General features: G+C 46.6%; 1 protein-coding gene and 1 pseudogene across 1 annotated transcript; one reads left to right on the top strand and one right to left on the bottom strand.

The window, feature by feature from the left end:
• On the top strand, window positions 1-23,548 carry LOC142576282 (glutathione S-transferase 1-like). Its single transcript, XM_075686336.1, has 5 exons — window positions 1-267; window positions 17,928-17,986; window positions 18,462-18,603; window positions 21,280-21,450; window positions 22,984-23,548. Exons 1-5 carry the CDS (start codon window positions 127-129, stop codon window positions 23,119-23,121), a joined length of 651 nt encoding a protein of 216 aa, XP_075542451.1. The 5' UTR covers window positions 1-126; the 3' UTR covers window positions 23,122-23,548.
• LOC142576281 (uncharacterized) lies at window positions 4,797-7,016 on the bottom strand (annotated as a pseudogene).
• Window positions 23,549-23,868: the final 320 nt, after the last annotated feature.

Below are 23,868 nucleotides of genomic sequence, written 5' to 3'. Positions count from 1 at the left end.
CATCTCTGAAGCACGTAAATATTCACTAGTAGGATGGAGGGGTAAACAGCACCCACAACCGCGGCGTGATCTTAACGGACTCTTACCACTGCAGAACCGTTCGCAGAACGCTGTCTTATTACTACAATGCCTTACATCCTGTACAACATTTACGGTAGCCCGCCGTGCGGCATGGTCCGCATGCTAGCAAAGCACATTGGCGTGGACCTGGAGCTGAGGAATGTGAATACTTTCAAGAACGAGCACCGGACTCTTGAGTACCGAAAGGTGGGTCTGCAAAAAGTTCAATAAATTAAATTATGGGGTTTTACGTGCCAAAACCACTTTCTCATTATGAGGCATGCCGTAGTGGAGGGCTCCGGAAATTTCGACCACCTGGGGTTTTAACGTGCACCGAAATCTAAGTACACGGGTGTTTTCGCATTTCGTCCCCATCGAAATTCGATCCCACGACCGCGTTCTCAGCAGCCCAACACCACAGCCAGTGAGCAACCACGGCAGGTTGCAAAATGTTCAAGTAGGCGTTCTGCCCCTACATGTATGTCTTTACAAGTGCGGATGTTGTTGCCGATAGTGACACCTTATTAGGCTCGATAGTGTTTCTGTCTACTTCTGCACATGAAAAACGCTTCTTCACTTGTTAGGAGACACCTGAAGTGAATGCCTAAATGTTATTACATTGATTCAATGGATGTACAAGATGGTCAGGTTGCGTCGGCGTTTCCAATGCTGACCTTTGTTATTTCAAGAACAGCACATTGTAACTAGAGCTAGTGCATCAGTAATGTCGAAATGGCTAGATTTCTCTGAAATACAAAACCGGGACACATTTTCATGCTTCATGCAACTTTCACATTGAAACAGCTGTCCTTTTTTCGCGTATAATGGCTTATGCCATGAACTCGAAGTTCGTAAAACATGGCGATGATGCCGTCGAGATGATTCGCTTACTGATCAGGCCTACTGAGGTCACTTAGTTGCAGCGTGAGCTAGCGAGTATTTCCTCGAAGTAAGCGGAATTCCTTTAAACTGAAGCGAGTTTTCGGAAATATGCTTCACGCAAGTAAAAAAAAAAATACATGCTCAACGGTGGCCCCGATATGACAACACTTCAGTGCAGTACGTCTTTATCTTATTGAGTGTTCGCGTTATTCACAAAAAAGGCAGCTGTGGCCTCCTTTTTAATCGCTGACACAGAACCTCGTAGCGCACCTGTAAAATACCATAGGAACCATAGTTGTTTCGAGTGGAGCGTCAACATCCGGCGGGGCCATTTGATGAAAAGCCCGTTGCCGCACGCACATGCAAATTATTCTATTGCTATTTTCATAACTCAAACCATTCCTCTTTGCAACCTATGGCTTACTTCTTTTTACGCTTACTAAACTTAATCTCCAGTTTAACACATTTATCTGGCATAAATGCTGTGTGTGTATTCGAACACAATATGTAACTGCAAACAATTATTCTTCTGCTTGCCCCTTTGTTGTTGCGTCCGGAGTATACCACCAAGGTTCGTAGTTTGGTAATTCTTGTTTCTTCTTGTTTTTCTCACGTTCCGGGCAGTGTTCGCTTACCTTTTGATCCGATAAGCATTTTGTCAGTGATGGCGTGAATTACAATAAATTATCAAACCAAGTAGCTTTCCTAAATATACAGAATTCAGACTCGCATGACCTCATCCTTATGGCTTATGCAACTAAACATTATGAAGTATAAGAGTGTGAGAATAACCAGGTACCTTAACACAAGCTTCACGTGTTATCTTATTGGAGCTCCCCTACACCCTGCGAAGGTGTTTGCACTTGCAAACACCTTCGCATTAATGTTACTGTTTCAAGGAATGCTAACCGAAAATTTGGCTACATGTTCCGCATTTTCTGAAAAACTAATTTCTCCTTGAGATTCTCTCCCTACAAAATTCTACTTCTCTCTAAGCTGGAATGTGCATTCCCATTAAGTGACCGGAGCCAATCTACGCTCTTCACAGCCCTCAAATTTTTGCAGAATCACGCTGCCCGGTTTATACACTTGGGTTATTGCTGTCACACTTTTCTCTCCTCAATGAAAAACACGCTAAACCTCCCTTGTCTATTTTCTCGTCCAACTGTATTCATAACTTCCGCTTTCACAAATTATATCTCCAGAATGAAGCGTTGCGAAACAATTTTTGTTTTTCAATTCAAGCAGTACAATTCACCGAATATGGCAAATCAGTTCAGCGGAACTATACAAGGTGGAAGTTTCATGAAAGAAAAAAATTGGCATCCACCCGTATGTAGCACCAAGCTACAAAGCAAACCCACATGTCTTTCTCAGAAATGAAGCATCGTAACTGAAGAAGAATCCCGGAAGAGGCCAAATTTTTCTTCAACTACAAAGTTTTGTTTCTGAGAAAGCCGTGTGGGATTCCTTTGTAGCTTCAAAAACAAGAAAGGGGCTGACAGATGGAATAGCACGCTGTCGTATAAAGTTTGAAAACAGAGATAAGGTGCCTCAGAAAGGCTTCAAGTTACACAAGGGTGGGTGTCAATTTCTTCTCTCATATTTCATCGAGTATCGAATGGAAATTTAACTTTTATGACCCCTCTTGTTGAACTAACCTGTATAATGACTCTTTAATCCCTAAAACCAACTCTGATCGGAACTACCTTCCCACCCCCCCGCCTTCCTTGCTGCAGTTTTTATCACCAATTCCTAAAATGCCATCCAAGAGGCTTTTTTTTTTCTGGCGAAGCATTTCTTGCCCTATTCTTGGCACTTTGCGATGGGTAGGTAGGTTGTTATATCACCTTGCTTTCCTAAAGAAGAAAATGCGGGATCAATGGGAAAGTGGCCACGTCATTAGCACCCCTAAAACTTGCGTGCAAATTACGCAGTAGTAGAAATCATGCTTTTCCTATTATACGATCGTCTTCGACGTGATACTCGTCCTGTTACTCTCTTCACACTTACGTACGCTCGATTCAACACAACCTATATAATTTACACAAACACATGTTATTATTCTTGTATACATATCGCATGCCCTCAATCTATCTATCAAATTTTGACGGCTGATGAGTGTGCTCACCGGTATTGTTGTGTACAGTTGTTCCTTGCTTTTCGCGGCCCAAATTTCCCATTGTACGCTGCGTTGAGAATCAAATAAATAACTTTTTTCTTTCACCATGTAACTTAAAACAGTGGGCTGAATAAAATGCTCATTCCTTATCCATAAACATGCTATGTAAGACACATGGACTAAATTTATCAGCACATAAAGCGTTGCGTACACACTGAAATTGAGAGCAGCGGTTTATGTAATGTAAGCTAGTGAGTAAGACAATAAATAAGATTGAAGCATCGAGTTATTGACTTGTAAATTCGTGAAGTTCGAACAAGATGAAAACCAATAGAAGAAATGAATACGCAAGAAAAAAGGAGTGCGCAGGAGGACTGCTTTACTATGTGTTTATTTTACTGGCGTTTGCCTGAGTTGATCACGCACCAGCTCTCCGAAAACTTAGCCTGGTTGCATAGAGTTTGTAATTGCAAATTGAATACTGGGGCTATGAGAAGCACCCTAACAGAGGGCATTTTCGAAGTATTTTTTTTTGTCTCCGTTGTATCCCTCGGCGTGTTATGAATTCAATATACAGGACATTTTGAGAACGCGCACATAGTAATGCGGCCGCAGCGGTGCGAGATGAACCCAGACATAATGCTTAGTACTAGAAAGTCATATCCACTGAAATACCGGGTCTTCTCAGCCTCTCTAGTAAAGGCGCTGAAACGCTGCATTAAATATGCTTTTACAGCGCTGATACAATCTAGGCTGATTGAGGTGGGTTTTCACCACAAGAATCAGGAAACGACGACGAAGGCAGGCATTGTGTTGATGAAAAAAAAATTGGACATAATGTGTTCACTTCATTAGTACATGGTTTTCCCTATATCCGAGTATCGAGCGGTCCTGCCTAACGCGGAGGCCAAGACGACCTTAAATCACGCCTTGCGTTCTTGTGGTAGCCGATGTCTTCTTGGAAAACCTGGGTCACCTGCGGAAGTGTCAGTGCGATTGCCTGGTTGAGAAGTTGACGAGTTCTTCCCTTTCATATCTCCTCATTTGTGTCTGCTCAGGGCGTAAAGGGGTGACGCTTTTTCGGGGAAGACGGCAATTATCTCGACATAGGAACGCCCTCTTGAATCTTTCCCACAATTGTGAGGGCTGACCATAACAGCATTTCCTGGGATGAGACAAATCATCTCGTCATGGCAAGGCACGCCTGAATAGGTCGCACTTGACAGGTCGATCATAACAGCCTCCTCATCTTTTCTAAGGTTTCACTCTAAACAATCAGAAATGGAATGAAGCCACTGTGACTCGGCGTGCCAGCATATAACGGACACGTAATGACCGCCTACAGCCTGAGCCAACGGCTTGCTCCTACACTTTCCACGAGCTTCGCGCTGGTTTACTGTTTCAAAGCGCCCGCGCTTTCTGTGTTGAATTATTTATTTATTTCAATACTGCTGCTGTCCTTCGAGGGCCTGGCAGGTGGGAAACAGGAGTCTGGAAGCCAAATAGATGAAACGAGAAAGAAAGAAAGGCAACGTAGTTGCTTATAGAAAGCGGAAGGCTCAAAAACATTTCACAATGAACCATGACAGTAATAACAAATGGTTGTGTGAGGTAAACTAATATCTCTAGGGTATTTTGCTTTCCCCAAGTAATGAGAGAGAGAGAGAGAGAGAACAACTTTAGTAAATATGCCTGCAGAGTCGGTTAGGCTCCCTCCACTCAGGGAGGACAAGCTTTTACCGCGACGCGGCCACTACGTCAGTCTCGTGCATTGTGCTCCTCGAGGTCTTGGTTCCTCGCTACTTCCGCGGATCCGAGAGGGCCGCCATCCCCTTCCTAGGGGTGCTCCCCCCTTCTCCTCGGTTTCGCGAGGTCGCTGCCTCTCTAGAGCTGCCGAGACCTGCTGGACGGCCTTTAGTTGTGTATCTTGGTCATAGGTCCTCGTTGCAGCCTCTAGCCGCGGCGGGATCGTCGTCTTCTCACTGGCTTCTCGTGGATTTCTACTACAGTCCCAAAGGATGTGAGCCGCGGTGGCTCTCTCCTTAGCGCACAGTCGACACACGCCACTCGCGTACACGTTCGGACACACGTGCTTAGCTAGCACCGGGGTGAGCAGGGACCCCGTCTGTAATTGCCTGTATAACACTGCCTCCTCCCGGGTAAGCCCCGGGTGAGGTGGCGGCATAGTCTGTCTGTTAAGTCTGTACCACTTCACTATTTCGTTGAAGGTGGTCATCTTGTCCTTGGCACTGCACCGTGACCAACACTCCGAGTCGGCCGTGCTTGCAGCCGCGCGGTTGGTTAGTCCTCACGCGGCCGAGTTGGCCGTCTCGTTGTGGTTCACGTTCCCGCGTTCCGACACGTCACTGCCCATGTGGGCCGGAAACCACTTGATCACCACAGCGCTTTTGCGTCCGATGTCTTCGGCCTTGCGCAGTATGCGCGCAGCCTCACTGCATACCCTACCCTTGGCGTAGTTCTTCACTGCCGTTCTAGAGTCACACAACACTGTAGTGCATCCGGGGTCGGAGACGGCCAAGGCGATGGCCACCTCCTCCGCCCGGTGTGCCTCTCGAGTCCGGACGCTCGCCGCGGTCTTCGTTGCACCCGTCGATGCCTCGACAGCCACCACCGCGTATGCGTCGCTGCTCCCTCGATACTCCGCCGCGTCCACGTAGATGGCGCCTTCTTCTCTGGCGTGGAGGTCCACAAGAGCCCTGGCCCTCGCCAACCTCCGCTCCTTGTTGTGCTCGGGGTTCACGTTCCTCGGGATCGGGCAGACCCTGAGCTTTCTGTTGATGCTATCCGGTATAAGCACGTCTTTCTGCTGCTCGCCTTCCCTCGGCTCGAGGCCAAGGTCCCACAGTATCTTTCTTCCGGTTCTTGTTTCAGAGAGACGCTCGAGTTGCGCCGTTCTCTGTGCTTCGGCTATTTCGTCCAGCGTATTGTGGACTCCCAGCGCCATGAATTTTTCGGTGCTCGTGCTTCCGAAGAGGCCGAGTGCCACCTTATACGCCTTGCGCATGGTGGCGTCTATCTTGTTACGTTCGCTCGGCCTCCAGTTGTGGAAGGCGGCCACGCACGTTATGTGGCTAACTGCGAAGGATTGAACGAGCCTAGTCAGGCTCTCCTCCTTCATCCCCGCTCTTCTGTTGGACACCCTCTTGATGAGTCTCATTGCCGCGGCCGCTTTGCCTGCGAGCTTGTTGACCGTTTCACCGTTGACTCGATTTCGCTGGATGAGCAGCCCGAGCACTCTAATCTTCTCGACCTCCGGTATCACTTGTCCTCCCGATGTCTTGACCGTGATCTGTGGTCGCTCGTACTTGACTTCCATGTTCTTTCTTTTCCTGCCCGCTCGTGTCGGTGGAATCACCAGCAGTTCTGACTTGGCCGGAGAGCAAACGAGTCCAGACCCGCCCAGCTGCTCCTCGATGGCGTTGACCGCTTCTTGCAGCGTTGTCTCGATGTGTCCGTCGCTTCCTCCCGGTACCCATAGCGTAACGTCGTCGGCGTAGATGGTGTGCCGGACTCCCGCTACTCTTTCTAGCCGGTTGGCCACCCCGATCATCACGAGGTTGAAGAGAAGCGGGGAGATCACCGAGCCCTGCGGAGTTCCGACGCTGCCCAATTTCTTCTCTTCGAGCTGCAGGTCTCCCGCGCAGATTTCGGTGGTCCGTTCCGTCAGGAAGTCTTTGATGTACTGGTATGTCCTTCTGCCTATGTTTAGTCTGGATACTTGGGCCAGGAGAGCCGAGTGCCTCACTTTATCGAAGGCGCTCTGCAAGTCCAGCCCGAGTATGGCTCTGTTGTCCTTGGTGCCCGTCGTATCGTCGATGATCTCGTTCTTCAGTAAGATCATGGCGTCTTGCGTCCCGAGCTTCTTTCGAAACCCGATGATGGAATTTGGGTAAAGCTCCGATTCTTCCAGGTAACGCTGCCACCTCTTCATGAGAACGTGCTCGAGGACCTTTCCCACGCACGAAGTGAGCGAGATCGGCCTGAGCTTCTCTATGTTGGGCGGCTTGCCAGGCTTGGGGATGAGGATCGTCTTGGCTGCTTTCCATTGCTTGGGCAGCCTTCCTTCTTGCCAGCACTTGTTGAAGAAGTTCGTGAGCGTTTCGATGGCCGCTTCGTTGAGGTTCTTGAGCGCTCTGTTGGTCACTCGATCGGGACCCGCGGCGGATCTGCCATTGAGATCCTGCAGGGCAACTCTGACTTCCCATGTCTGGATGTCTCGATCTAGCGTCTCGTTCTCGTTGCCTTGGTAATCCGGGTGTCTTTCCGTGGGGGTGGTCGGTAGGTACTTGGCGTCCAAGCGCCCCTTGACCTCGTCCTCCCCGTGTTCACAGATTGCCTTGTGTAGGATTCTGGCCAGGTTGTTGTGTTGGTGGCCCTTGGTCTTGGTTTCGTCGAGGAGGTGCCGCAGCATGTTCCACGTCTTGCCCTTGTGCATCTGTCCGTCGGCTTCGTTGCAGGCCTCGTTCCACTGTTGGGTGCATAGCACCCAACAGTGGAACAGTGCATAGCACCCCAAGTAATCAGTTTATATCGTCCCTTACCCATACTCCGGGCTCAATATACCCAATTATCCTTGTGCGACAGCGGTGAAGAACCTTCTAGATATCCAGGACAGAAAAATCAGATAGTGTGCTTCTCGTGACCTTGCGTCATTTCGCGCTCATCCCAACCGCGTCATTACGTACAATATATCTATATTTAATTTCATTACCTTGTGCTAACCAGAAAACACGCAAGTACTAAAGTCGCCGCATTAGAGTTTCCGCACCAGCCTAACAACTTCAGGAAATTTGACGGCGGTGATAGATACTAGTTATTTCTTGATGGGTAATAAATTGACTACATTCTGCTCTAAAGGAGCCTAGGATTGTATATGGGAAGTTGCGGGAACTTTCGCTGAGTTCAAAGCGGTCCAGATACGAAAATTGTGTTGGAATCGATCACGTTACGCATCCCTGCACTGGCGTTGTGGTTTTCGTGCGAAATTCTAGAACATAAACTTCGACCTCCATATTATTTTCTGTTAATCAGTATATTGTTATGCGGACGAAGGACTAAGGACTGGAGACTATTACAAAGTGTATATACAATGGATAACTGCAGCGCTGGCCAGTTCAGCCGACGGCTCAAGAGCCAGAGAGCGTTCGTGGTCTTCGTCGGGGCGCCCGCGTGCATCGTTCACCAGAAACACGCAATATGCATGTATCATTGCCCCCGGCGGCAGATGCACCGTCCCGGAAGGTCTAAATATTGGTGATAACAGGAGAGTAATAGGGTTTGAGGCGTGCGGCTTGCACAACGTCAGTGGAATTCGGGGCAGATGAGGCACTGGTACTGACTGGGGTGATTTCGTAGGTACCGGAGTCACGGCACGCAGCACTCAATATGGGCCTGTGTATCGAGACAGAAGTTTTTCTGAGAGGCCAACGTGACGAGTCGGGGATCACAGGAGCACAAAAATCCTGGCAAAAAGTGGACGTCTCTGTGTTGGCGATCGTACAAATGCCGTTGCTTCTTTTGGGAGGTCAGGAGGCGAGCGCGGGCGATTTGACGTGCTTGCGCTGCCCTGGTGATAGCGTTGAGTGCATACTCGCTGGTCGCTGCTGCGGCGGATGAAAGGGATGTGTCCAGTGAAAATGTGCATTCTCGGCCGAGCAACAGAAAGAACGGGGAATAAACGGCCGTGTCGGGACGCGAAGAATTGTATGCAAAAGTGACATAGGGCAGGATAAGTTCGCAATCAGTATGGTCGGACAAGACGTACTTTGCAAGCATGTCTGTTAGAGTGCGATTCAGACGCTCCGTGAGGCCATTAGTCTGTGCATGGTAAGATGTAGTTAGCTTGTGCTTGGTTGAGCAGGACTACGGGATGTCGGCGATGCCTTGAGAAAGAAATGTCCGACCACAGCCTGTGAGCAGTTGGTGTGGAGCACCATGCTGCAGAATCACGTGGCGTAAAAGAAAATCGGCGACATCTGTCGCGCAACTTTTTGGATGCGCTCTGGTTGTAGCGTAGCGCGTGGTGTAATCGGTGGCCACAGCGACCCTCTTGTTGCTAGATGTGGATAGAGGGAAAGGGCCAATTACGTCCAAGCCAACGCCAAAGAATGGTTCCGAAGGAATGTCGAGCGGTTGAATGCACCCGGCCGGGCGCGTCGATGGTATTTTTCAGCGCTGGCATTTTTCACATGCCGCAACGTATTTCCGGACGGAGCGGGCAAGGCCTGGCCAAACGAAGCGTTGGCGAATCCGGTTGTAGGTACGCCAAGGTGGCCTGCCATTGGTAAATTGTGAAGTTTTGGGGAACATCTGACCAGAGGTGCTTAGGAATGACGAGGAGTAGGGCAGGACAGTCTGGGCGTACATTGTGGCGCTATAATACACCATCCTGGAGAACAATCAGGTGAAGGAAACAATCAGAAGGCGAAGATTCCAAGCCTTCAATCATGCCGCGCAAAGTGGCATCACGGCGTTGCTCATCGGCAACGTACAGCAACTGAGAAACGGAGAGAACGCAAACGTCGGTATCGGGGTCAGGGTCGGCAGGTGATTCGTTCACTGGACAGCGTAATAAACTATGTGCGTCTTGATGTAATCTGCCCGACGTGTACACGACTGCATAGGAATATTCTTGCTGCCGTGGGGCCGAGCTTCCAAGCCGGCCGGTAGGATCTTTGAGTGAGGAAAGCCAGCAGGGCGCGTGGTGGTCCGTGAGTTCAGAGAAGTGCGTGCCACACAAGTACGGGCGGAATTTGGAAACCGCCCTGACGAGAGCCAGGTATTCACAATCTATAATCGAATAGTTGCGCTCCGCTGCTGTGAGGAGGCGGCTCGCGTATGCGATAACATGATCTTGACCGTGCTGGTGCTGGGTTAAGACGGCTCCGATACTGTGACCACTGGCATCGGTAGGCACCTCTGTAGGAAAGAACGGGTCAAAGTGGGCCAGTATAGTTGGCGTGGTGAGAATGTTCATGAGGTAGGCAAACGTGGCAGTTTTAGTTGCGCCTCACGTAAACGGCATGCCCTTCTTCAGAAGATCAGTAAGAGGCCGGGCAATCACTGTGAAGTCTTTAACGAAGCGTCGGAACTAGGAGCAGAGTCCTACAAAACTTCCGACGTCTTTGACTGACTGAGGTTCAGGAAAATACGTGACAGCACGAATTTTCTCCGGGTATGGTTGAACACCGCAAGTTTCGACGAGGTGGCCCAGTACTGTAATCTGCCGACGAACGAAATGACACTTCGATGTATTTAGTTGAGCCCAAGCTCGCGGAACACTTGAAGAACGGTTGATAGGCGCTCAAAGTGTGTCTCAAAGGTAGGCGAAAATACGAGAACGTCGTCTCGGTAGCAGAGGAATGTTGACCATATAAACGCTTCAAGCAAAGAGTCCATCATACATTGGAACGTTGCTGGGGCGTTGCATAGACCGAAAGGCATAACTTTGAATTGATATAGACTATGAGGGGTGACAAACGCGGCCTTGTCTTGGTCCTTCTCTTCCACAGAAATTGCGAATAATCAGACCGAAAGTCTGTTGATGAAATGTAGTTGGCACTGTGGCGACAATCGAGGACGTCGTCAATGCGAGGCAAGGGATAGACGTCTTTCTTGGTAATGTGGTTTAGATGACAATAATCTAAGTAGAAACACAATGTGCCATCTTGATTTTTAACAAGCACCACGGGCGACGCCCAATGGCTCGACGAAGGTTCAACAATGCCTTTGGAAAGCATATTATTCACTTCATCTTGAATAATCTTAGGCTCTGAAGGAGAAACTTGATATGGCCTCCGAAGAATAGTACTGGCATCACCAGTATTTATGTGATGATTAACAATTGAAGTATGGCCCAATTGGTGATTGTTGAGGTTGAAGATTTCGTGGTAGGAAACCAAAAGACAACACACAGCTGATGCTTGTTCAGGAAATAGGTCCGCAGCAATCATGGGGCGAAATGTTGCGTCAAGTCAAATAGCATCCTGAGGACATGATGAAGAATCTGAGCAGACGTCAACGGAAAACGTCGTGACGTGGTTATCACCAATAGCATGCAGCGCTCGAACCGACATGCTTAGTGGTACAACTTCCTTTGTCAGGCCAAAATTGACGACGAGGAGGAATGTCCGGTTGTCGGCGACGGTGACGGCGAAGCGGGGCACAGTGATATTCGCGTCAATACGACATCAGGAACAGGTGTGGTGACGTAATCACCACTGGGCACGGGAAAAGACGATAGCAAATTGACAAAAGTCAAGGCTTTAGGCTGCAGGCGGACGTAGGTGGTCGTACTGAAGTTGTTAGGCAGTTCTGTACGAGTGTGCGTGAGTGGAGTAAGTTCGAGGCAAAGGGTACCACCAGAATAGTCGATCAAAGCAGAATGCGCCGTAAGAAAGTCGAGTCCGAGAATGAGGTCATGGGGACAATTCGTCAGCACTGTAAAAAGAACACGAACATGGTGGGAGGCGATACTTATACGGGAAGTGCACATTCCAGTGACGTCAACAGTGCTGCCGTCGGCCATGCGTACGACTTGTGTAGTGTCAGGCGTGAGGACCTTATTCGGTCGATGACGGAGGTTATGGAATGGACACTTAAGTCCCGTTTATAGTCCGACGTTATCGGCGTGCGGGCGAGCGTCGTTCGCGGTCAGTCACGCTACGTCGGTTGCTCTGCGCCAGCCGAGATGCCATACCCTCTAAACTTCAACGTGCGTGCCGCCGGCTGCTGTCTTCGGAGCATGCGCAGAACGTTCGCCAAGTCGCGCGCCGTCCACAAAAGCCGTTCGCAGAGTTGTGTTGGCGCCTTTTTCTTCGCGCGCAATGCATTGTGGGTCGACGCGGTCGGCGGCGCCGGCGCGCGAATGGAGCAGGAGCCAAATTTGCGCCGAGCCAGTCGGGGCGCGCTGGCAGCCGCCGGTTACGTTGGCGCTGCAGTGCGTCGGACTATAGAAGGAGTTGTTTTCGCCAACGAAACGTAGCGCGCGCGCGCGCGCGTTACGTCGGACAATAGATATATTTACGCCTCTATTGTGATTAACTCATAATGGAAACCTGGGCTCCACTGTCTATTAACATCGTCAATGGGACACCATCAACGTTAGCATCAAGTAAGTTCTGGTTCGTTGGGAGCGTCAATGAAGGATTTAGACACGACCAAGACAATGCAACATGACCATGCAGCTCCAGGAGCTGCATGGTCTGGTTTTCCTCATGAGAGGGTCCATAATTGGTCGCCGACGAATAGCGGTGTGGTTGGGTCGACGCGAACCGACGGCGCAGAGGTGACGGCGAGCGAGCAGGACGACTGTCAGCTACGGATACGTCAGAGGTAGGAGGCATACGGTGAGGCCAGTAGCGGTGCAGGTTGGCTTAACGGCAAGGCGACGGGGAAAAGGAGTTCGAATACGGCGACGTCCAGGAGGTGCGGCAGTGGCGAGCGACGTGGCTAATGCGGAGGTAATGAAAGCAAATGGGCTTGTCGTCTGGAATGCTCCACTGGGTAGGGTTACGGTATCTGCGACGGGAATACAGATTGCTGTGAGGCATAGCAGTCGGCACCGGTCGGGTGCCAGGTAGGGAGACAGCAGGCAGCAAAGAAAACCTAGATTTGCAAATTCTTGCCTCACAACTGCCTTAACGAGAGAGATCGTTTGGGCTGGTTGATCACCAGTGGGGTCAAGTGGCCGTAGACTGAACGGCGCAGGACTTTTGGCCTCGAGTTCGCGGTGATCTATACATGTGACGTGATCATTTAAGGACAGTGAAGCGCTAAGGTCGAAGCGCCTCCGCCATAATGTTACGCGAATGAACGTTAAAAAACTGGAGACTATTTACAAAGTACATTTACAAAGGATAAGGATACAAAGGATGCAGCGCTGGCCAGTTCAGCCGACAGCTAGAGAGCCAGAGAGCGTTCGTCGCCTTAGTGGGGGTGCCCGCGTGCACCGTTTACAATAAGCACGGAATATGCATGCAACAATATTATAGCGAAATCAACGATACTAATTTTCCAGCAGTACTTTATCAGTCTTCACGTATATATAGTTTCGCCGAAGGGTCCCTTTCAGATTCATTTACCCTTAGGATCTTCGGCAACTGTCACTGCCATGGTGACTCCCGCGGACCACATGACAACCGAACCAGTCGCTTCGAGAATATATACGACTCCTCTCGATAGGGCCGTCGCCAAATCAATCAGAATCAGAACCGCGCGGTAAATGTGCATTAGCACGTCCTGGATTGTACGAATAAAAAATTGTGTTCACAATTCGCAAGTTATACGGAAAATATTCGTCTTCGCTAATGATGACTATTCGATTTCTAAAGGATTTGACTAGGACAATATTACATCTGTTTTCTTTTTTTTTTGCGGAACTTTCAAGCATTCACACACTCCTCTAATTTACGTCACCTGATATACACCTACACATCGCACATACTTATGCCTAGTACACGCGCACTCAACTCGCCGACGGGCGACAGAGTGCAGATGTTGCGAGCGCGCAGTTGTCGCTTGAATCGCCAAACGTGAATGAACCCGAAGGTTAAACATGCGATATTTCTAGCTCACCACGGTGACATTCCGGCAAGTTGGAACCAAGCTTTAGGGCCGTTATTCCTCCGTGCATGAAAGCTGCAATGCCACCTGGCAAAAGCATGACACACATCCTGTTTTTGCAATGGGGAGCAGCAGGCAGTATTGCGCACGTGCCTTTGGAAAAATAAGGCTTTGTAACGCTAATGAAATACTACTATTGTATAAAAATTGAATAAATTTGTGGAAATAATCGATGATGATCTTAAATGTAGATCAATAGCCAGACAATTATACAATGCAATACGCTTTATTAAAGAGGTTTAGCTTGTCAAAATATTACCCTAAGCACTGACGCACATGGCGTTTCGCCGCATGGGCGGGAAGCGTAAAAGTGAATATCTTGACAGGGGTTGACCCCCTGGTGGCGGCGTGCTCAACCAGAGAAACAAAGACCTAATATTGCATCATCTAAGATTTTTCTCCTTCGCTCGAGGTCTAAATTTTCACAGTAGCGTAATTGCATCCCTGTTCGCGGGTGCAACTACACCCACACACACACACACACACACATACATATATATATATATATATATGTATATATATGCCATCAGCGAAGTTATACACTTGGGTGACGCAATATTAACTTGTATGTCTGGTCAAGCTTTGTGTCCCTAGACGGCACCACATGTTACACATTGTATTATATTTCCGCAGGTAAAGGTAATATCGCGCGCAGTCTAATGACAGCATTACTTTTATTTCATATGTGAATGCTCTCCAATCTTTATGTATTGCATCGCCGAATTTGCAGGGGCACGCCCGATAAGCCGCTCCCGGCCTAAACACGCCTGATGATAACTGTATATCACTGCTATGGCAATATATTTCTTATTATTATATTATTGTTATCGTTTAAATAGAATAACCGGCTTTTATGCTGCTTTTTTAAATTTTCTGTCATTGATTTTATTTCTTTATTCTAAATGTCTCATCAATTTGTGTATTTTCTTCAGCATTTGTATCATATCCATAGGCACGGTCCTACAAGCCAAGTGAGGTGTAGACAGGCATGTTTGTGTTGTTTTGGATTTTTGAAGGCACACACCATTATTATTATTATTATTATTATTATTATTATTATTATTAGTAGTAGTAGTAGTAGTAGTAGTAGTAATAGTAGTTAGAGGCGTTTTGTTCCTGTTTTTCTTATTTAAATATGTCGCTGTATTTGTGTTATGCCATTTCTTAAGTGCACCAGTATCAAGAACACTAGGTTGTTCCTGTGCACGGAAATAAATTTGATTGTTTCGTTTATCATCAATATTGTTATCATTGCAATTATTATTATTATTATTATTATTATTATTATTATTATTATTATTATTATTATTATTATTATTATTATTATTATTATTATTATTATTATTATTATTATTATTATTATTATTATTATTATTAAAAATTGGCAATTGGCTCGAAGGGCGAAGCATTGACTAGAATAGGAAAGTTTAGCATGGGCACCACCTACCCCGGTTGGGCAAACTTTCTGGCACCCTTGAATGCTTTTTCAACGCGAGTAGGGTCTCTAATGATGTCACATAGGCCCCGCTGCTCTGTCCACGAATAGCATGCATCTGTTCAATGTTCGCAGATTTAAGATAAACCGCATACGCTATTGGTGTTATGTTTCATGGCATTTGATTGTGGCCTGCCATTCTAAAAATTCTGAGGAATAATTCAATCAAGAGCGCTAGACCTAGTGTTAGCAATTGTATTTATTGAGCCAAGAACGTAAGACAGCTCCTAGATACTGTGACTGTTCGGTAGTATAGCATATATGTTGTATATGCGGAAATAGATAAACATATAATACACATGTACATAAATACACACGAAACATCTTGGCAATAGCAATGGGTACACTGATGGCGAAAATTTGCCTCATGTGTATTTATTATTGATAGCGCAATACTAAGTAAACCAGAAAGCTGCGCAGAGATTCAACATTTTTTGTCCTCTCATTGCTTATTTTTTCCCATTTACCTTGTGCTCATGGTGCCGAAGAACCCTGAGAACTGCAGAAACCACTGAATATCTGAGCGAGGCTTTGCTTCTCGTTTTGTGTCACAAGAAGCTTCATCTGCTTCACAAGCTGATTGAACTTACCTTGAAAGCGTTTGAGCACTCACTTTTCAATTCACTTCAATATGTGTTGTAAAGACACCTTTGGAACAGTAACAAATGCGCGGTGGAAAATAAAGGAAAATATGACTAACACCATCATACTTTATTTCCCTATATTGCCCCATTTACGCAATGTCTTTTTAATAGACCTGTTTTAAAACGCATGATAAATAAATAAATATGCTCACTGACGATTTGGTGCTAAATGCGTGAGAAACGCGCGAGGTGTATCTCAAATGCCTTTGAGATGCCCGACCTAATATTTAAACGCAGTTAAAAGCTGACACACACACACACACACACACACACACACATATATATATATATATTGTAACGAATAAGAACGGTATTAGAAGGGCAAATCGTCATTGTGTGTCTCAGAGCAAGAACAACATCGGAGGGCTAGAAAGCGCCGTCGCCATCACGTGTCTCGCGATCGTTCACCCATTCAGCTGAGCCATCATTGCTCCCTCTTTGGTTCTTCCCCACATTCTTCCCCACCTGCGGCAAGTTGTTGTTTCATCCAATTTCATTTCCATTAAATCATCATTTCCTTGAACTGACTGAGTAGGTAAAAGTAATTTCCACTATGTTTTCCTTGGTGTTTTCCTTGGCTTCTTACAATATGGTTAACAACAATCGGGACCCTCGGTTAACCCCCTTTCTTCTTATATATATATATATATATATATATATATATATATATATATATATATATATATATATATATATATATATAGTGATGGAGAGTATTTCAGCGACCGTAAATGGCGCGCCCTTGGCTAGTGAAGTCTGCACAGCTCACACAGGTTTTAGCAGCGCTTTCAGTCCGAAGAGAGACTCTGACCCAGCCCCATTACAACGTCTTTGTCTTCGCCACTGTTCGTGGCAATATGTCCAGCCGGGGAAGCACGGTCCCGGTGCTGGTTGTGTTCAAACTTGGCTGTCACAGTTGTAACGCTTGAGGTGGGACACATGCACGATGTCACTTCGGGGTGTGGCCGTCGATGACGCGGACGCCATGGGAGTTATGTCACAGGGGACAGGAATCAACTGGCGCAGCACGAGGCAGGGCCCGACCTACCGCGACATTAACTTTGCACAGAGGCCGACGCGACGAGATGGGAGCCAGAGGTGGATGGGAGAGCCCGATGGCAAAGCAGTATCTCGATGTCGACGATCGTAAATGGACTTCTCTGCGGGCTGCGATGACGAGGGCCGAGGGCGGGCTACTGTGCGCGCGACGACCTACACGTGTGATAGCATTCTGCGCATAGGAAGTCGTGGACGTTGACGCCAGATGAGAAGGGAGCGAGATGTCTAGGGGTAAATGGCGGCCAAAGAGAAGATAGAAGGGTGAGAAGCCGGCATTGTCATGACACGATGAGTTGTATGCAAATGATACGAACGGAAGCGCAACGTCCCAATCATTTGTCATCATCAGAAACGTACATGGAAAGCATGTTGGTCAAGGTACGGTTAAGGCGATCGGTGAGTCCATTGGTTTGAGGGTCATGTTCTGGGAGTATTTATTCCACAGTAAAAGGCTAGTGAAAACTGCACGGGGCATGCCGGTTCAGGACAGACTGTTACTCAGCCCAACTGCAACGTCTTTGTCTTCGCCAGTCTTCGTGACAACGTATATATATGGTGATGTCATAAGCAGCCCAACACACAATGACACCAAGGAAAACCTAGGCGAAATTAAGTGCATATTTTCCTTGAAAAAAAAATAATGATAAATAAATGGAAATGAAACCTGATGACAAATAACTGGACGCAGGCGTGATAAGGCTTCGCAATACGCATGCGATGCTCTTAAAAGCTTTCCCATTTCTCGTCTACATCCACCACGCGACCTTTTTCTCACAATTCTCACACATACACTTTTTTCCACTTTGACACTCCCAATGCTATCGCATGAAAAACGTGTTGAAAAATATGTGACACGTATGAGTGACCAAAAAATATGTGTGACAACATTTACGATAAAAGCATATGGGCTTGCGATTGATATGCTCAAAAAAGAGCATAGCTCACTTGAGAATATATCTCTCTTTTGTGGACTAGGTAGTTATTGAATAACTTTGAAATGTATCCCTTTCTTTCGATACAGATAAATCCGTTCCAAAAGCTTCCTGCGCTTTCTGATGATGGCTTCATTTTATATGAAAGGTAAGCTGAACAACATAATCTTCATTCTGGGCGCCTTCGCAGAATTTAGGAGCAGGAGGTTGATGTTTCGCGGTGTCCATGCATGAAACACCGGTGGTTGACTGTACACTGGTATGTTTTTAACCATAACTGTGCTTCATTCCAACGTAGCTAGTTTTACACAACCGCGTGTACTGGCAAATCGATCGGAGCAGCCAACATTGGTGGCGCAGCTTACAAACTATGCAGGTTTCATGAAAGCCGTCCTTAACGCCCAGTAACATCGACTATTCTGTTTGACCAAATTACGCCGGGTCCAGAGCGAAAGACACGTACAGTCGTTCTCACAAGAGCGGATGCTGAACGCCCGGGCTGATTGTAGACTGTATGTATTTAGCGAGATACTTGCATGGCCAGCTATAATATTTTGCAAGCGCGACCTCATCTACGTTCACATTTCATTGAGGGTGAATGTGTGACCGTTCTTTTTGTGCAGTTTGGCCATTTGCTACTATTTGCTGAGGAAGAACGCACCTGATTCCGAACTTTACCCGAACGATATCAAGGCTCGTGCGACCATCGACCAAGCACTTGCCACGATCGTGAGCACTATTCACCCGCACTTCTTAAAATTCATGGTGAGTTCAATGAATACACGAATGCTGTCCTTCAACCGAATGTAACCAGAGCAAGGGCTAACGCTGGCTTTGTAAGAATTGGGAAGTGGGTTTGCTGGGTCGGCTGTTCATGATGAGCGTCTGCTATTTTTATTTATTTATCTATTACTGGCGGCTGATTACCCGGTCTTCTGCAAGAGTGCGTATCACCGAATGCGCAACGCCACCACAGCACCTAGTGTAGAAAAACAAAAAGAAGAAACTACAGCTGTTTAATGATCCGGCAGATCACGCTTTCAATACCGCACTTTCTTTTTTAAGATAGGTAGGACATTGGGCAGTATAAAAGCAATAGCTTCGTGGCGCAACCCACCACACCATTCCAAAGGGGACGCTCATAACATTCATCCATCTATCCATCCGTGATTGCAGTTGAAGAGTAAGAGAGGGAACGATTGGGTGCAAAGAATGGAAACAAAAATGCACATGGATATGTACAAGATTCGGAAGAAATAAATTAGAAAAAAATATGTACGATTACAGAAAAGGTAGTGCCATGATACTTGAAGTTCAGTCCGATTGCAAAAGGTCAAAAACATACCAGAGTAAATATTCGCAACAAGTTGAAGTATCTGAATTCTGCAGCAAAAATCCAGAGGCCACTCAGCACACCCTAATGGAATGCGAAGCAATTCAACCGGTGAAACCCATAGGTAGTGTTAACTTTCCTGGAGCGCTCGTATTTATTGTGGACAGCAAAATCAGCTAGTCAGGAATTGAGAGAGGCAAGATACGGCATAATATGAAGACAAACAGAACGCCGACCAAAACGGAGTTTTAAGCAAGATCTGTCTACAGTATTGGTGAAAAAAATGCTCGGAATAGATTAATACCGGGCCGTTACAGGTATAGGTAACCGTACTAGGTAGATGGAGAACTTTTGACGGAGAAAAGAAAGATTTAGGAGATGTAAGCTAAAATGCTAGAAAGAAAAACAACTATAGCATACCCAACACAATCAAGGAGGCTACGCGAGTATTTTCACAGCCCCGTTCGAAAGGAGGTGCCATTGATTATTGTCATCGTCAACATCATCATCGTGGTTCCCATGTTGTACATTCATGGAGACGTAATGCCATCACCGCAGGAATATTATCGGGCTTGAATCTGTCATATTTATCATTATTACCATCATCACCATACCATAATATTTAATACTTTCTAATCCAAATACAAGGGCAAGGAAGAAAAAGCAAGACAGCACTACATTGAGGATGCTTCTCTTAGCCTGACTACAGCACGTGTAGCTCTCGAATGGAGAAGAAAATGTGCGTTCTCTACGGGGAAAATGAACGAACACTCAGAGTATTCTACGCGCCTCAATTCACATACAAAATTATACATGTATGAAATACACATTGCTGGTGCTTATAGCCATGTGAGGCAACTGCAGGAACTCCGACATTCACACTTGCATTTCAGCTGCAAAAACATACACAAAGTTCTTCGCCAATCATTACGAACGCTAGAATAGTCCAAAGAATTCTTATACTTCTTCCGTTTCAAAGAACACACAAAATAATGCCGAGTTCCAATCTTACAAAAGCACTCTATCGCATACCGATATTTTCAATGATATCCGAGCAATTATGCTATAAAATGTAGCATTTATTGAAAAAATATAATTACGTAATTTTGAAAAATAGTCCTGTAGCTCTTTAATAACATCCCTTTTTCTGACACAAACTCAGTGAAGAATTAGTTAACGTCATCATGGTTGTTTCGTCGTCATCCAAGTACAGCTTTCATAGGCATTGTTGATATCACTTCGTAATCAACATGCTGCTGTAGCCGTCCTGCCTTTACTCGGAAATAAATGTATTTGGAACGTATGAAATATGGTTCTGTTGCTTCGATAAAGTGTGGAAGAACTGAACATGGAATTCACCGACAATTACGATACCCCCAATATGAAGTGTGAGCGCAGCTCTATATACGGGCTTTCATTTCGCGGTATGTTGGCTGGCGCGGACAATCTGTCTCGTGCGACACGTTACAAATGGCGCGGCGGCCTCGCTAACCTTGAGATCGCGCGAGCGAGCGCGTGGGTTACGCGTGGGTGCTATTCATAGCAGCCGACGCCGACAGACCTCCCAAAACTTCGCGCGCTACTGTGGCGACATCTGGTAGCGATGGTCGCCACACTACCCTTTTCTTCTCAAGCTTTGGCCATACCCTCTTCCGCTTTCCGCTTCATGGTTCCGAGGCCCCTTCTTCCCCGCTTTTCGCCTAGCGTCTTTCATCGCCCGCTGCGCTACGCGTTCACTTTCGTCATTCGCTGAGCTCGTTCGCTCGGTTACGTCGAGCTATGACGCCGTGGCACGCCCTTGTTCGCTGGAGGAAACGCCGCTGAAAAGCCGCGCTCTGAAAGCAATAAAACCTGGTGACCAGCTGTCTCAGTAGCTGAAATTAAAAAAAAGTCAATGTATTTAAGTCCATACTTTTTCTTTGTATTTGGTGGCAGAATTACAGATAAGGACTCACTTCGTGGTCAACCACGTATTATCAGTACCATAGAAAAAAAAACATGGGAGACAAAGACACCGGATGCGAACGCTTTATATGGGTGTTTAATCGCCTATATTAGGTTACTTCAAATATGGCCACCCTGAAGCAGCTATCTCTGCTACACCGCAGCGGCCTCGAATCTACGAATTGAAGATCCCCACGGACAAGGACGTGGAAGAGTTTGAGGAGAACGTTATCAAAGGCTTCGAGCAGGTGTTGGCAGACGGCAACTACGTTCTGGGCGACAGGCTTAGCCTCGCTGACCTCTGCGTCATGGCTTACCTTAGCCGTATCCTTGAGGTAAGCAGCAGTTTATTGGTTGGGTGTGCCTGAGAGCTGTAAACCACCGTGCTGTCAGTGAGCGGTGAGTAAGATAACCTAAGAATGTACACCCGTGAGCGTAAGTATACGGACCAAAGTGTCGCAGAAAAAAACTGAATTTCTCCGTAATTAACATCCATAAACGGAAACTGAAGAGCCCACTAGAAAATTTGTAATACCAAGCTTGGACTCCATCCTCTAATTTTAAGTTCCATTAACTAACATTGCAGAAAATGAGCTTTATTGCGCAACGCATGGTCTGTATACTTCTGCTCACGGGTGTAGATCGTCCCAGTCTTCTCTGCATGCATTTTGTACTTCTTTTCCAAGTAATAGATGCGATAAACAAAATTGCTACTTCCACGGCGCAGGACCGTGAGAACCATTGTCATTGTCATAGCAACGCTTCGAAGATTAATACCATCAAGGAATGCCGAGGGAAGCTGGAATGTTTCGAAGCACAACACTTTCGCTGATGCCCGCTTTTTGGCGTTTTGTGCATGGTTATACAAAAAAAAAGAAAAGGTGCTCTGAAGGCAAGAGGGAAAGGCAGCTTGTGACACTCCCGGCACTAGTGCTCTATTCCATATTGAGCCAACGTACGATACGTTTAACGATGACTACGGTCATTATGTACAATAGCAAAAGTTTAGTGGTTCTAAATTTATTTGAGCGCCCGTACCGGTACGAATATCTACCGTCATCCTCTTTCTTGCAGTAGCATGACAGACGAGATGGTGCACCAGCTTGGGCGCCATAAAGTAAAGCTAGTTCATTATGTTTCTATTCCATTCTCTCATTAGATATCCACAATTGTTAAATAAAGGAATTTATGTCCGCCGCCACTTCATCCATCTATATGCGACGTAACGAAAACGAAGAAAACTCCCCATCTGACAAAGTGGTGCTCCCATTAGTCACAAGGCTGAAATGATCCGACGGGACATGTGTGCGTTTACACACTGCCTTTCCCTACTGCTCACTACGCCCTTACTTAGTCGCTCCCTTTACCTCAAACTTAAGATGTGGATTGCACGTAGGCTATTTTCGATAAAAAGCTCGAATTGTTACTGTTGGTGAAACTACTCAATCAAAATCACAGTTTCCAGTGCGTGTTTTAGCAACGTCCAGGCCTTATTGGCTGAATAGTGTAAGTAACATTGTGTAACAGTTATTGATTTCAACTTGTTCTTATGGAAGACATATTTTGGGGCGAACATTTGTTGTAGATGGAGCATTGCTTCAAATGCAGAACAAGTTCAACCCGCAGGCAGACATAGCGCTCTAGGTTTGGAGGCGCCGAATGAGCTGGAATAGGAATTTTGTCGCTACTTTTTCTTTTAAAACAGCCGCGCGCTTCCTGTACCAAAATGTGATTGGGAGCATCGACGTTCTTGCAACGCGCTAAATAGTAGCCTGAACATGGCAGGATTTCTATTGAAATAAGTGTTATCTTTTGCATCACTAGGCATGATCTCAAAGGTTTAGACGTTGGTGCCCTGTTATTTACAGGTACCTTTCCTTGAGGCTGCCAAGTATCCCAAACTGAACTCCTACTACAACCGCCTCAAAGCAGTGCTTCCATACTTCGATGAGATCAACCAGCCAGGGATCGCCATCTTGAGAAATCGTTGGGTTCACGTCATGTAGCTGCGTGGTGGCGGCACTGAAGCGCCTATAGCGACGACAAGACGGGCTCTCGCTCTGCTCTGCCACGCATCATTTTCATGAATGAGCCTGAAAAGCACTACAGTGCCTGGATCTGTGGAACCATTAAAACTTAAGCTAGGCGGCTTGGATTACTGTGCATGAACAACGCAAAGAAATATCCAACCGTGGAAAAACGAATAAAACAGGGCATACAACTTTGAATAAAATTTACTTGGCCCGTGAAAATGACATAATTAGGCACAATGGCACCGTTCTCAAACTTCGTTACACATATGTTTTCTACTTGGTGCTTGTTGTTGTAGCTTTTGTCTGTCATATCTTTTGTTTGATAGGAGTGCTATCCTGCCTATGTGGGTTTGCTCGTGCCAATCAAATATATTCGATAACACCAGCGGCTTGCCTTGCATTTGTTCCCATTGTGCGTGCTTGCGCGTGTGCTTTTCAGGCACAGAGAATCCTGGAAACCTTGCAGATTCAGTCAGCGAGAAGCATTTTCGCTATTTTCTAGACAGGAACGTCACTTGGCTGTGTTGGCCGACAGTGAAACGAACAAACTACTCCCGGCGAAAGACGAGGCAACTTGCTTACCTTGATAAACTAAGTGCGACTGAACAAGGACGTAGAAAGAAAAGCACACACAAGCACAATGTTCTTTGCCGAGTCTTCAATACAAGTCCAGCGCGTCAAAACACCGAGTCACGTTGAAAGATTGAGCGCAGTCATGTA

Source organism: Dermacentor variabilis, chromosome 3 (assembly GCF_050947875.1).
Source record: "Dermacentor variabilis isolate Ectoservices chromosome 3, ASM5094787v1, whole genome shotgun sequence".
Classification (NCBI taxonomy): domain Eukaryota; kingdom Metazoa; phylum Arthropoda; class Arachnida; order Ixodida; family Ixodidae; genus Dermacentor; species Dermacentor variabilis.
The sequence above is the reverse complement of the archived record's forward strand: the minus strand, read 5'-3'. Positions and strand labels throughout refer to the sequence as shown.